This window comes from Uloborus diversus, chromosome 4 (genome assembly GCF_026930045.1).
Source record: "Uloborus diversus isolate 005 chromosome 4, Udiv.v.3.1, whole genome shotgun sequence".
Taxonomy (NCBI): domain Eukaryota; kingdom Metazoa; phylum Arthropoda; class Arachnida; order Araneae; family Uloboridae; genus Uloborus; species Uloborus diversus.
This window is the reverse complement of record NC_072734.1, coordinates 190,919,677-190,934,984: the sequence shown is the minus strand read 5'-3', so window position 1 is coordinate 190,934,984 and position 15,308 is coordinate 190,919,677. Positions and strand designations below refer to the sequence as shown.

The 15,308-nt window shown below is 35.7% G+C and overlaps 1 protein-coding gene across 1 annotated transcript in view; it reads right to left on the bottom strand.

Moving 5' to 3' along the window:
• The window catches only part of LOC129221065 (zinc finger E-box-binding homeobox 1-like), a 165,920-nt gene that overhangs the window by 9,905 nt on the left and 140,707 nt on the right, over positions 1-15,308 (bottom strand). Inside the window, exons 3-4 of the mRNA XM_054855502.1 lie at positions 1,524-1,769; positions 139-164 (exon numbers count right to left, since the gene is read on the bottom strand). Of these exons, the coding sequence (XP_054711477.1) occupies positions 139-164; positions 1,524-1,769 (272 nt within the window). The remainder of the gene's footprint in view (positions 1-138; positions 165-1,523; positions 1,770-15,308) is intronic.

Here is a 15,308-nt window from a genome sequence, read left to right as displayed (position 1 = left end):
CAATAAATGGTTTATGTTATTTATTGGTTTATGTTACATTGCTAGGGTTACTTTCTAGCAGCACGCTGTATATGTTTCAAAGCTGTTTTGAACCTTTCCCTTTCAAGCGCGGAAGGGTCTACGTAACCTTAGCTATACTGCCGGGCAAAGCGCAAAAGTCGTATCTGCAGCTGAGTTCAAAATGAGAAATTGCCGTTTAAAGTTTTGCGGCTCCATGCATTTGATTCAGATGCAACTTTTTCAGATTTTTACATAAAATATTTCTCTTTTATTCTCTCAAACGATCATACAACATTGTATTTAGGTGCAATATGTGACAGAGAATCATCTGGCGACGTTAACTCAATTTTGATGAAAAGTGCAGATACCACTTTTGTGCTTAGCACGGCAGTATACATGTAATTTAACTTCATCATGATGAGGCGAGATAAAAGCCTAAAGCACCCTTGTGGCGGCATCAACAGCAAGTTTGACGTCGGCAGTAGCAAATCAGCGACAAGAACGGTTTAGCATATTAGTCTACTTTCTTGATTGTAGAGAAGATCCCCTAAAGGGACAAACCTTCTGGCGATCCATTTGCTTGGTTTCAGTCTATCTTTTCGCAGAACAGAGTATAGACGAGCAGTTTTAAACTATACACTTTACGCATCTTGTACAAAAAAGGGTAAAAGCAGTGTTGGGTAGGGTGGTTCCAAAAAACGTTTTTTCAGCTCGAGTCCAGGACACCCCCTATTTTTTTAGACTTATGCTACGCTGTAAAAGTTTTAGTTTCTTATCAAATTTTAAGAGGGTGTTCAATGACCCCTTCATTTAACATTAGCCGTAGCATAGAAAATGCCACAAATTGAGAGATAATTAATTTTCCTAGCTTTTTTTGTAAATAGTTGTTTTATTGCAATGTATATGCATATTTCAAGTGTTCTTTTATAATATGTAGCATTGTTTTTTCAGTTTGATGTATTTTTTTAACCCCTCTCTCCATACTGATAAAAGTTGGGGGAGGGGGTTGAGCACCCTCTTTTAGTTGAAATAGGAAGTGTTGAAATATCTATAATCGCACTTTAATTGGTTAAAGCAAACTTGGATAAATAACGTTTTGCTATTGATCAAAGCTTACTTGAAGCTCTCCTGAGGTCCTCAATTTTCTTAAGTTAATCCTTTTCTTTTGTCTATATTTTATTTATTTATCTTTCATTGGTTGATGGTTGGTTTACATTACGTGCATATTAATTGGTTAACTTACTAATCCTGGACTAAACTATAAATAGTCTATGTGCTTACTCTGCTTTGGTTCTTTGGTTATTAAGTATTACATATTTTGTCATTGTTTATGTAGATAGTTTCTTCAACATCAATAAATGTTTTCAATCCACGCATGATAATCATTTAATATTCTCAACAGGAAGTTAAAATTCTTCCAGTATATTGCCATCCACAAGTGTAAAAATATTGAGGGGTGTCCGGGTATCTATGAGAAACTTTTTTTTTTTTTACATGTATTTTTTAACCACCCTAGTGAGGACCTTTGCTGAGAATTCGACTCACCTGCCCGTTGGCCGCATGGAAGAGTTTGTGTTTCTCGAGCTTGTCTTTGGTGGGGAAGGAGGCATTGCACTTGCCGCAGACGAAGGGGTTCGACTCCTTGAGCGCCGACTCCTGGTGCACCTGGGAGAGATGCTCCTTGAGCTCCCGGATCGCCTGAGCTCCCGAAAAAGCCTGTTCGCAGTGCGGACACTTGAGGACGTATTCGCCGCCCAGCCGACCATCATCTGCAAAGAAGAAGGAACGATTCAGTTCGGATCGGGGTAAAATGAATCCCGAACGTCCAAGGGGATTCGGAACCCTCTATACCAGTGGCGCACACAAGAATTTTGCAAGGGGAGGGTCCAAGATCGAAAGCCTGATTCTCATATCATACCCCAATTCGCTGTCAAGCATATTGACTTTATTTAATCGATTCTCGAGAACGAAAAACAGTAAAAAATAAACTACTGAATAAATAATGTTAATTATTTATTCAGTAGTTTAAGGAAATGGGCGCGGTAGTCACAAAAAGGGACACCAATTTTAAAACTTTCTTTAAAAAAAAGTTTTTTCTTTAAAACTCCAAAAATCGCTGCATTAGTTGCTTTTATTTCTCTTTAATGCACACAGATGGCAGCACTATTAAATATGACTCTTTTTGTTGTCTTAATTTCTTGTTCAAAATACCTCGATTTTCAAACTCAAATACAATATTTTTTTCAAGATTTTAAAATTTACACCATAAACTCAATTAGTCAACCATTTTCCCTCAGGAATCCTGAGCTAATCAATCATAATTTTGTAAAAGATTCGAGTTCATTTTTGAATGCATAAACAAAGTTTCTTTCCAGGTGTCCCCAAATGTGGACACTGCCCGTCTAGAGCATTGATCTCACTGTTGTGGGTGAAAGATGTAATTTGATACATTTCAGAAAAGGGGGACCAAAAGAATAGTTTACAATGGGCTTTTGTTTATTTATTTTGGGTTCTTGACCCAGAACAGGTGAATATGAAGGTCCATGACTGCACACATTTGAGATCTGCTTTTCCTACCAGACAGTTGTATACTTTTTTTATTATCAGCTTTGATATTATTTTTTCTGTAAATGGTATTATACAGTCGTATTTTTTCATTTAATATTTTATAGCACAAAAGGAATGCACATAAAGCAAGAACAATGTGTCAAAAATATTTTTAACATTTTAAATTGCTTATTTAGATAATTTTATATAATCTGTATGAACTTTCTTGAATTTTACTTCATCTTTATCATGGAATTTTTATAGTAAAAATATTGAATTTTGTGTTCTAAATATTCTTAATGGCATCAATTATTGAAATAATTAGTAAAAATACTTAAGAGCTTAAAATATTTGAAATTACTCCAATTGTCATACGTGGTAAGCATAACCACTTCAGAAAACAATTTCTGCTCTAGGCGGGCGGTGGTCACAAACGGGGACACCACCCCAAGATGGAGGGGGTGAATTTAAAAAAATTTTGACTGTAAAATCTATATCCAGATAACCAATTTATCCCATCCATTGTGTTTTTTTATTATATTTCTAAAATTTTAATGACCCGCGCCTGTAAGGGTTAAATTAATAACCAGAAAGCAAAATAATTTACACTTTTACTTTTTTTATAATTAAAAAATGGATTCAAGTTCATAGAATGTAATTTTAATCTGTAATTACAAAACTAAAAATATGGTTATTACATTGCATTCATTTATAACCCCCATTTTGCTTCTTAGAGACAATTCATTATAGGAAAAGTTCACAATATTTTTTTAATCTTTTAACATGAGGATGTTATTTTTTCCTTATCATTGGAACTGAAAATATTTTTACCTTTGTTTGAAACTATTCTACGTACAAAATACACAAAATCGTAATCAATCAGGAAAAATATCAAGACTTATGGGAGGGGTCTGGACCCCTTGTGTGTGCCACTGCTCTATACGCTTTTCTAACTGTACTGTAATTTGGTGTAAAGTCCGACTTATACGGTACACATATGCCATAGAGTCTGTTCATAGGGAAAGCAACAGGGGCGGATTCAGGGGAGGGTCAAAGGGTCAGCTGACCCTCCTGCGACAAGATTTTTTTAATGATTATTATTCAAACTTCAAATTTTTAGGTCCGAAAAAATAGTATCTGGAATTGATGTTTTCCCTTTTTTGCTTCATTCTGTAAGGTTTTTCTTCACAATACGTCATAACCCAAAGGAACTTCGTTTACTGAGCTACTGCTATTATGAGTTTTTTTGTTCATTTTCAAAAGAACAATCACCTCTAATGAGCTTAAAGTTTTTCCAGAGCACTCTTCCACTTCAAACCACAACGTTTTGTGTGCTATAAAATAATTATGTAAATGTATCCAACTATTTAATATGGTAACGTGACCAGCCTGTCTGCCAAAGAAATATGATTTTTAGTGAAAATTTGGGGTAATATGATCCATGGCACAAGTTACGCCATTGAAAAATTTAGCGGCAGGGGGTAATTTGAAAGGTTTTGATCTAAATTTTTGATGGGGGGTCAGCCTATGAGGGGGTATGCCTTCACCCTTGGGGGGACTGGCTCCCCTGTTTAACTGATTTTTTATACGGTATGACACGCTGACCATTGAAACTTGACCCCCTTTTCAAAAAATTCTGGATCCGCCCCCGGTTAGCAACCATTCACAGCATAACAACACATTCACACAAAGAAAGGACAAGTACAGGAGAGAGGAAGTACGTCCATAGCCCGAGCAGAGATTCAAACCCGGACCTCCCTGTCGCAGTCAGACTTCTCTGATCACTAGACAAGGCAGGCGGCCTTTTTTACTTCTTTTTACAAAGTAAAGGAAGTATTCGCGAAAAAATGTTCACTCAAAAATCGGCCTTAATTTCCATTTTGCTCGCCCCCGAATAAATATTAAGTTTTTTTTTTAACCCGACCACACATGGATATGTGCCTAGGAATGTACAGACACCAAAAATTTCCATTTCGAATTTCGATGATCCCCGAGTTAATTAGAACAAGTTTTCTCGTGACGTCTGTACATACATGCGTATGTGTGCATGTATCTCGCATAACTCAAAAATGGAATGTCCAAGAAAGTTGAAATTTGTAACGTAGACTCCTAGTGGGGTCTAGTTGTGCACCTGTCCTTTTGGCTGCAGTTGGATGTTCCAAAGAGAGTCTCTTACACCTTTTTTTAGAGGGGGGATCATTGCTAATTTCAATGCAAACTCAAGTGGTGTTATAATTTGGCAAACACTTGGCAATATACCGCCAAACTTTTGGTCGCCAACTTGGCGATAAATTTGGCTATTTTTTTTTTTTAATCTGGTTTCATTTTGGCCACTATTGGTAATATTTAGAGAGTTGACCATTGAATCACATTAGAATGTCCTACATTGAAAAAATTAATCTGTATGAAACTTTTTTTTTTTTTTTTTTTTTGCTTCGGTTTGCAACAAATTTGGGGTAAAAATATTTTAAGTTTCTTTGCTTACTCCAAGGCACTATTATCATTAAATTGACGTAAGAAAAGGAAGTCATGTGATGTAAGCTCGTTTTATTTTATTTAAGCCTGATTGTTGACACAACTTTTATTTTCGAGGTAGACCGTGTAACGCTGGGCAACGCATCTAGTTTAAAGAAATTTTTACCTTTAAATTATGAAGTATAACGTCGTAAGAGGCTAAATATACAAATCCGTGTAACATAAACAAACATACAATTGGCGTTTTGATAATTATTAACAATTTACTCTTATATAATTATGAGGCTATCAGGCGTTTCCCTACTTATAACGATCGTTAATGCACATTACAGATGTCTTTTTTTAATCAAATAAATTAATTTGATGCTTAGTTACGTCATGGGAGCAAACGGTGAGGAGCAGACATCAATATTTCATTATTTCACGAGTATTACATATTGGAATCTAGATGGCAGCACGTGAACGAGAAAATGGAACGACGGAGAAAGGTTCGGAGATTCGATACGTAACAAGAAGTTTCGAAATAAACAATTTTCACCCGGGTGACTTTCTAGTTGCTTTGAATTGGCTGGGAAGAAAAGTTTCTTAGACATTTTCACAAAATTCAATCGCTGTTCATGAATGACTGAATATGTTGCGAATATTTCATATTTGATCTAATTCGAAAAATGAGGGAACTATGTCAAACATAGGTTGACATAAGAAAAATAAATACCTTTGTGCTGAACAGTAAAGTAAGACAAAACAACGTTAGAAGAAGCACAAATTTGTAAATTACAGCAGACACGTGTTTCGGCGTTACAGGGAACGCCTTTTTCAATGCAAAAAATAATGAGCTTATGGATGAAAAGACTCATCGCTTAGCTTTTGTCGGATGTCTTTTCATCCATAAGCTCATTATTTTTTGCATTGAAAAAGGCGTTCCCTGGATGAAAAGACTCGTCGCTTAGCTTTTGTCGGATGTCTTTTCATCCATAAGCTCATTATTTTTTGCATTGAAAAAGGCGTTCCCTGTAACGCCGAAACACGTGTCTGCTGTTATTTACAAATTTGTGCTTCTTCTAACGTTGTTTTGTCTTACTTTATAGGTTGACATCTCCGTTGAGGCTGAGCTAACTCATTCATAAAACAACATAATTCTCAGATTTAACGAGAATCTCTACATAGTATAAAATAAAGTCCGATGATGGGGGTGAAAAATTACTTGCATATATTAATATTATATATCGTTGGAAAGAGTAAATTTTTTCGCGTTCTACGCAATTTGTTTCAATGATCTAACTTAATTACGACGGGAGTTATTTGCGTTTTTAGCTCGAATTTGTTTAGATTTAGCTGAAATTTAGGCACTACTTTCTCCATTAAATCTATCAATAAAAAGTGAAGGGATTGTCCCACAGTTTTCCTTTTCACAAAACTGAAAAGAGCGGCTTTTTCTACTCCAGATCTAACTCGACCTATGGTCGAAAGTTTAACCCTTTATCTCAATTAGAAAAAAAGTTACAAGCGAATTAAATGAAGTACAAAAATCTGTTCTCTATACAAGTTTTTTACCATTTTATTTTCCGTTTCCACGGTAACGCTTTTTGAATTCATTGTTTATTTCCATCTTTCTCATTTTCTATTCTTAAGCTTATTTTACTTTGTGTTTCCATGGTTATGCTTTTAAAATTCATCTTTAAATTTCTTAAAAGTATTTTAATATCTGTCATCATTGTTTGGAGGGAAAATTTTGCATGATGGTTTTTTTTCTTTTATTTAAGCCTGATTGTTGAATATACGTCACTTGACACAATTTTTATTTTCAAAGTAGATCGGGCAAACCGGGCAACGCACTAGTCAACTTATAAACCAGAAAACTCGAAAGGTTTTAGCAATCAAAATTTGAAGCAAAACGGCACACTTTGTCAAGTAGAAATCGAAGAAAAGTTTTATTTTTCCGCAAGTGGCCAAAATGAATGGATTAGGGTATTCTCTTGTTCAAGTGAAAGTTCTTTTTTTGTTATCGTCTTTGCATCAAATCGGCAAATCACTTGCACTTATCTTTACTAATAATAAAGTTCAAAGTTAGTCTGGATATCGGTACGCTCATAGCGCCTAAACTGTTCGGCCGATTTTCACGAAATTCGGCACAGAATTAGTTTGTAAGCATGGGGGTGTGCACCTCGAAGCGATTTTTCAGAAATTCGATTTTGTTATTTTTCTATTGCCATTTTAAGAACATTTTACCGAGGAAAATTATCAAAAGATGGACGATTAAATTACCAGATTGTCATAATGTGAAACCGTAACATGGGCGAACAAAAGAACATAGCAACTCGGCGAGGAATTCATTATCCATTATTTGTACACAATCGAACCAAATTACCTTTTAATTTTTCTACTACGGGCAAAGCCATGCGGGTACCGCTAGTACTAAAATAACTCCTTTATCAAGTGCTTAAGTATAAAGGCTTGCTTTAGGTTATTTAAAATACAAAGCAAAGCACTAAAATTTATACTACTCAGGCAGTTTTCGCATGAGGTTTCGAACCCAAAGCAGAACTATACATTCCACGCTTCCACTTAAGTTCCAGCTCTGTCTTTACTACTCATATTTTACGACACACCGAAGTCTCCCCAGATCTCACAAATAAGCGGGGAGGGAACGATAGAATCTTGCCCTTATTTATATGTTAATAAGTTGGGGATGGATGATGAAGTCGTGTACTCTATTGCGGTTGAGATATCACGGCCGAATACTTCATTTAAGTCGAAGGGGGACTGCCAAGGAGGAACTGGAATACCTCTGCCATTCAGACGCAACTGCAGTCCCGAATGCTTTGACGCGAGATGAGAATATAGATTTAATATTCTAAGGTGTGTTTGTACTCGGACTTTCTTTTGGTATTGTTACCATTCTTTTGCACTCGACGTTAAATCCCGGTTATCACAAATTTGCCATTTCAACTGCGCTTGCGCACGGACTTGGCTGATTTCAAAAATCTTGCTAAAATTAATCACAAACATTTTAAATTTGGTAATAAATATGAGATGGCAAAAGATAAAAATTAGAAATCACAAAGTTTTCTCTGATTTAGTTTTTAGGCCTCTGTAAAAATTGATTTTGCGTCTTAATTATTAATGGATTCGGCGTTTGATTTGTCTGTCCTTTATCAGGACCAAATTTTTAACCTCAGAAGAGCGTACTAGAATTGCAGCATCACTTCTAATACAAAGCCGAACCCTCAACCTAAATAAAAATGTATAATACTAAGTTGTTTACGCCTAACGTAAAATATCCGCAAAAGACGGATTTCTGTACTAATGTTCCGATTATTTCTGAAGTACACAACGTGTTTTACATTTATGTTAAATAAATATTTCCAAACTAATAAATATTGAAGTGTCATTTTTCTCTTAAGATGATCAGTTATTCATATCCTTAGTTTCATATAATATATCACGAAGTCGCTGTGAAAATATTCTAATCGCATTCATTAATTTTGTGGGACTCTCACTCAGCCTAAATATAAGCAAGCAACGCGAAATCTTAAAACAGAAAGCCCAAAAAGCGAAGTCCGCGCGCAAGCGCAGTTTAAATGGCAAATTTGTGATAACCGGGATTTAACGTCTACTTTCTTTTGCATGCAGTCTAGGAAATTTTGAGCACCAGTTTCTCTGTTTTAAACTACGCCATTCATAACTGAACAGTTGATTGTATATGTTGGCATGAAAAGGAAGAAAAACTCTTAAAGTATTGGATAGTTATCCAAAATTAAGAAGTAATAATGGGATCGTTTCCAAAATTTTAAAAGTATTTTTTTTCTGAAAGAGTATGCTTAAAAACATAGGATCTGACCATTTTTTAAATAATTTGTTTAAGTTTACTATTTTGAAAAAATTACTTTAATCGGCGTGCTTTCAGTGTTTATGCTTCTGTCCAATGACATCACAAATGATGAAATGCCATTCAATGTTGCCATTCACAGAGTAAAATACTTAATTCGCATCTTTGCTCACGTGTATTGGCAACGATAGGGTTGATAGCAAGCGTAGAGCGCAATTTTAATTTGCATCTTGATTATCATAACGTGGAAACGCGGAGGAAAAATGCGGCAAATAGCATCATTTGTGACGTCATCGAGATCACGCCTTGTTTGAAAAATTGGACATTTAAAAAAATTAATTAAAAAATAACTGTTAGGAAAATAAAAGCATTTTCTGGGTCCATGTTTTTTTTTTTTTTTTTTTGCTTATTCTATCAGTTTCAGTGACTAAAAGTACTACTGTTGACTGAAGGAGACAACCTCATTGTGAAATCAAATTTAAATGAATAACGAGGGGCTGTATACAAATGATATCCCGTTTTGAGGGGGGGGGGGGGGAACGAGGTTCATGAGATTGTGACAAAGTAGGGAGAATGTGTGACATGACGCATTTCTTTTTATAAGAATATGTTTATGAAAAACAACGTGACATGTGGCACAGGAGGGGGAGGGGAGAGGAGGAGATCTCTCTTAATCGGTCAAGGACTGCCTAAAGCTGCTTTTTGGCGACACAATTTCGAGAAACTACAGTAGATAGCCCCAATCGTCCTATTTGTTCCCGAATACAGTCAAGACTTCATTGAGAGACGAAGGGATAAATTAATATTTTGACCATCTTTTGAATAATGATGATTTTCTAATTGGTTGTAACGAAGAAATTAATCTACTTGAATGTTTCTTCGAGACCAGTGAAAGCTTGAAATTCGCAATGTAATCTTTACTAATAATAAAGCTGAAAGTCTCTCTGTCCGGATCTCTCTCTCTCTCTCTCTGTCAGGATCTCTGTGATGCGCATAGCGCCTAGACCGTTCGGCCGATTTTCATGAAATTCGACACAGAATAGTTTGTAGCATGGGGGTGTGCACCTCGAAGCGATTTTTCAATAATTCGATTTTGTTCTTTTTCTATTCCAATTTTAAGAACATTTTCCCGAGCAAAATTATCATAAGATGGACGAGTAAATTGCCAAGTTATCATAACGTGGAACAGTAACATGGACAAGCCAATTGACGAGAAATTCATCACACATTATTTGTAAATATACAGGCGAACCAAAAGACCTTTTAATTTTCTATTCTTGGCAAAGCCGTGTGGGTACCACTTTGAACTAAATATTACAAAGTATTTAAATTTACTGATATAAATAAAGGTTTGCTTAATGCACAATGATGACTTTAAAATTCGCGATACTGTTTTTCAAAGTCTTTACTAAATACCAAACCAGTGAACGACATTTACCGCGTGCTCGAAATAAATCAAGAGGCATATGCAACTTCAGTATACATGCTGTTAGTTTTGAGGTAGAGCAAAGGATAGTAAAATATAACTAGGCTGAAACTGGTGATAAGTTTTTATTTCTTAATATTGCTGCTATTTATGAATAAACGAATGGAGATTAATTATATAGCACCAGTGGCGGTCACAAGGGAGGGGTCCAGGGGGTTCAGACCCCTCCCATAGGTCTTGCCTTTTCTCTCGATTGAATACGATTTTATGTATCTTGTACGTAGAATAATTTCAAACAAAGGTAACAGTAATTTTAGTTCTAGCAAGTGAAAAAATAAAATCCTCATGTTTAAAGATTTTTTTTTTTTTTTTTTTAATATTGTGCACTTTTCCTGTAACGAATTGCCTGTAAGAAGCAGAATGGTGATTACTAATGAAGATACATAACTATGTTTTTAGTCTTGTAATTACAGATTAAAATGAGATTCTATGAAATTAAATCCATTTTTTAATTATGAAAAAAGTAAAATCATAAATTATTTTGCTCTCTGGTTATTTACTTAAGTATATTTCATTAAATAATACTAATTAATTATTCAATAGTTTATTTTTTACTGTTCCTCGTTCTCGGGAATCGATAAAATCAAGTCAATATGTTTGACGACGCATATGAGAATGATGATTTCGACCTTGGGCCTTCCCCTAGCAAAATTCCTGTGTTCGCCACTGTATAGCACTGTTATTCGATATTTCAGAAAGTATATTCGATTTAAATTGTTAAGGTGTCAAAAACAATTAAATACCGTATAAACAATTAAATTTCGCTTTTTTTGACCTATTCATATTATTATTATTATTATTATTATTATTATTATTATTATTTGCTTCAATGTTTCAATATATTAACTCTGCATCTGATTTTGAACATTTTTGCAATTGGAAGTATATACATCTAGGACTAACGGTTGCGAAAATAAAGGTCTTGCAGGTTAAAACGGAACATCCTGTATGTTGGCATAAAAAGGAAGAAAAACTCTTAAAGTATTGGATAGTTATCCGAAATTAAGAAGTAATAATTGTTAAATCCAATTTTAATGAACAATGAGAGGCTGCATACAAATGATGTCCCGTTTTGAGGGGGGAACGAGGTTCATGAGATTGTGACAAGGTAGAGGGAAAGTGTGACATGGCGCATTTTTTTTATAAGAATATGTTTATGAACAACAACGTGACATGTGGCACAGGGGAGGGGGGGGGGAGGAGACCTCTCAATCGATCAAAGGCTGCCTAAAGTGGCTTTTTGGTGACACAATTTCGAGAAACTACCATAGATAGCTCCAATTGTCCTATTTATCCCCAAATACAGTAAAGACTTCCTTGAGATGAAGGGATAAATTAATATTTTGACCAATCTTTTGAATGATGATGATTTTCTAATTGGTTGGTACCGAGAAATTAATCAACTTGAATTTTTCTTCGAGACCAGTGAAAGCTTGAAATTCTCAATGCAATGGTATGAACAAATGAGTTGACTGCAGCCTCAGAAAGATTTGAAATAAATATTACAAAGTATTTAAATTTACTGATATGAATCAAGTTTGCTTAATGCAAAATGATGACTTTAAAATTCACGATACTGTTTTTCAAAGTTTTCACTAAATACCAAGCCAGTGAACGACATTAACCACGTGCTCGAAATGAATCAAGAGGCATATGCAACTTCAGTATACACATGCTGTTAGTTTTGAGGTAGAGCAAATGATAGTAAAATATCACTAGCCTGAAACTGATAATAAGTTTTTATTTTTAAATATTGCTGCTATTTACGAATAAACGAATAGAGATTAATTATATAGCACCAGTGTCTGTCACAAGGGAGGGATGGGAGTCCAGACCCCTCCCATAGGTCTTGCTTTTTCTCTCGATTGAATACGGTTCTATGTATCGTGTACGTAGAATAATTTCAAACAAAGGTAACAGTCATTTCAGTTCTAGCAAGTGAAAAAATAAAATCTTCATGTTAAAAGATTTTTTTTTTTTAATATTGTGCACTTTTCCTGTAACGAATTGCCTGTAAGAAGCAGAATGGTGATTACTAATGAAGATACATAACTATGTTTTTAGTCTTGTAATTACAGATTAAAATGAGATTCTATGAAATTAAATCCATTTTTTAATTATGAGAAAAGTAAAAGCATATATTATTTTGCTCTATAGTTATTTACTTAAGTATATTTCATTAAATAATACTAATTAATTATTCAATAGTTTATTTTTTACTGTTCCTCGTTCTCGGAAATCGATAAAATCAAGTCAATATGTTTGACGACGCATTTGGGTATAATGTGAGAATGACGATTCTGACCTTGGACCCTCCCCTTGCAAAATTCCTGTGTGTGCCACTGTATAGCACTGTTAATCGATGTTTCAGAAAGTATATTCGATTTAAACTGTTAAGGTGTCAAAAAGTTTGCGGGAATTCCCAGCCCATTAATAATTAGACGATGATTTGCTATTTCGTGTGTGACCTTTGCCTACGGAAATAGCAACTATTCCAGTCAGATTTTGTATTAAAACAAATGCCTATTATTCTTTCTGATTCTAAAAGCTAATCACCTTTGAAGAATATTCAGCAGAGATCCGGCCTACAACTCAAACTAAAAACAAAGCAAAAGCGGATAAACAACGTGGAACGGAAAGAGCAGAGAAGCCAACCTATCTCGTGGATTTCTTTCGAACAAGAAAGAATATAAAAAAAAGAAAGAAAAAAAAAAGCAAAAGAAAATCTCCTCCAACAAAACAGTTCCATTTCCAGCGAATGGTCGCGTCGGTCAGAACTGTAGTGACGGAGAATCCCGGGGGAGAAATCTTCTCCAAACCGCAGAAAACCCCGGACAGGGATGAGGGAGGCGGATGCATGCCGGTCACGTGCTTTCGCGGCCGGACATGGAGGCGGTCGCCATGGTTACCCCCCAGCGGCAGGTATCGGAACAGGGGGCTGTATCCTAATGAGAGGGATTCAAAGACACCAGGATGTACGCGAGTAACCACCTTCATGAAACAGGAGAAATCTTAACAGATGAGACCGCGAAATTAGCACCTATCCTAACTATAAGGCATGAGTTTAATGTCGAAATTTGTGCATTTTTGAAAACTATGAAGAAACTAGCATGTGAGCAGGTAATCACTTTTATGAAATAAGGGGGAAAATCGAAACAGATGAAAAGTTGCCAAAAATTCAGTATAAGACACTTGCAGAAATTTGAATTGAAAGCTACAAAGATACCAGTCCGTAAAAGGATAACCACTTAACCTGGTGTCCAACCACGGATTGTATGGCATTTTCAAACGTCCAGATGAGACGAATCTATCTGTATGAGAGGGGAAAGTAAAAATTTGATGCTCGTATTCTGCTCATTTGAATGAGACTGCGTCTGCAAAAGCTGACATCGCTAAAAATAATAGATTTGTCCATTTCCGGCTGTAAAACGGATGTTTGTCTTTCCATACAGTCCGTGATATAACAGGAAAAGTTTGCACTTATTCTCAGTGTAAGAGACGGATTTGATGCAAAATCTGTTCAAGATCACAGATACTGAGATATAAGCAGATAACCAACTAGAAGTGAGAAAAGACAAGAAAAATCTAAACAGATGAATATAGGAATTTAGCCTCCATCCCCAATACATGATATAGGTTCAATGTAAAAATCTGTTCGTCGAAAACTAAAGATACTAGGAAATAAGCACCTTTATAAAATGATAAGAAAATTCTTAACAGCTGAAAGTGAGAAATGCACACTTGTTCTCAGAATAAGAAATGGGTCAATGCAAAAACCTGTTTAAAAAAAAAATGAATTTAGACATTTTGAATTTAAATTATGTTTTTCGCAATCACGAGTGTGTGTGTGTGTGCATGTAGGCGTGTGTATGTGTGTATGTCTGTAGGTATGTGTATGTGTGTAGGTATGTGTGCGTGTGTAGGTGGGATATGGACGCAACCTGGAGATGGTTTTCGCTAGAGGAGTAGCATCGGGAGGGCCCGGTCGACGGTGGTGCTGCAGAGAGAGGGGAGGGGGAATAAAATCATAGGAACATCAAAAACAGTCAAATGAGAACAATAAGCAATGTGATTGCTCAAAACCTAAAGATACTAGGACGTAAGCTGATAACCTATTAAAGTGGATTTCAACGTCTTTTGTCCATAGCAATCATAAGCCAGTAGTTGGACAGCAATACATTTCAAATGTTTGAACAAATTAGCCTGCTTTTCTACACATTTGCGCAAAGATAACCGAAATGGAGGGCCAATTTTTCCCCTATGAATTATCCAAGTTAGTGATCAAGAAAACTTCTTAAAATGTTATCCAGCTGTTCGGTCAGAATCTCGTCAGACTTTTTTTTTTCTTCAGCCAACTAATACAGTTGCTTTAGCAACTGGCTAAAAACGAAATAAATTTAAAAAATCGGTAACCTGAACCGAACAAATTTACATTATCATCATTAATATTCTATTGGCATTTTTTTTTTGGTTCAGGAAAAGTAAAAGGGAATTAAGGTTTCGGGAAACAAATTCTTTGTTGATTTTCGAAGACGTATCTTGTACTATAAAAGGTATCTTTGTGGTAAAAAAACATTGAAAATTTTCTCGTTAAACGCAATGCATTTCGCCCTAAAGGTCGCGGTATAGTTGTAAGAGCCGCAAACACACTACGTGAATGTTCTCTGGTTTTCAGCCTCTTTGGCGCCCCTGCCATGAAAGAGGGCGCCGAAGCGTTGACAGCCCTTTGCAACCACCACTCAATATCCAGTACACGCGGTCTAATGGCATCCGCAAAGCCACTATCCATAAGCTTTTCGGAAAGGGGGTGGCCCAACCCTATTCTCGGGCGACGACGGCTCGCTTCATTTCCATGCTGCCATCCCCCAAGATGGATAGGGCAGGCGATCCTGCGAAGGGTGGAAGACTTTGACCAATCGCCTTGCTTCAATTACCTTAAGTGCATTCGCTTATAATATAATGATGGAATTA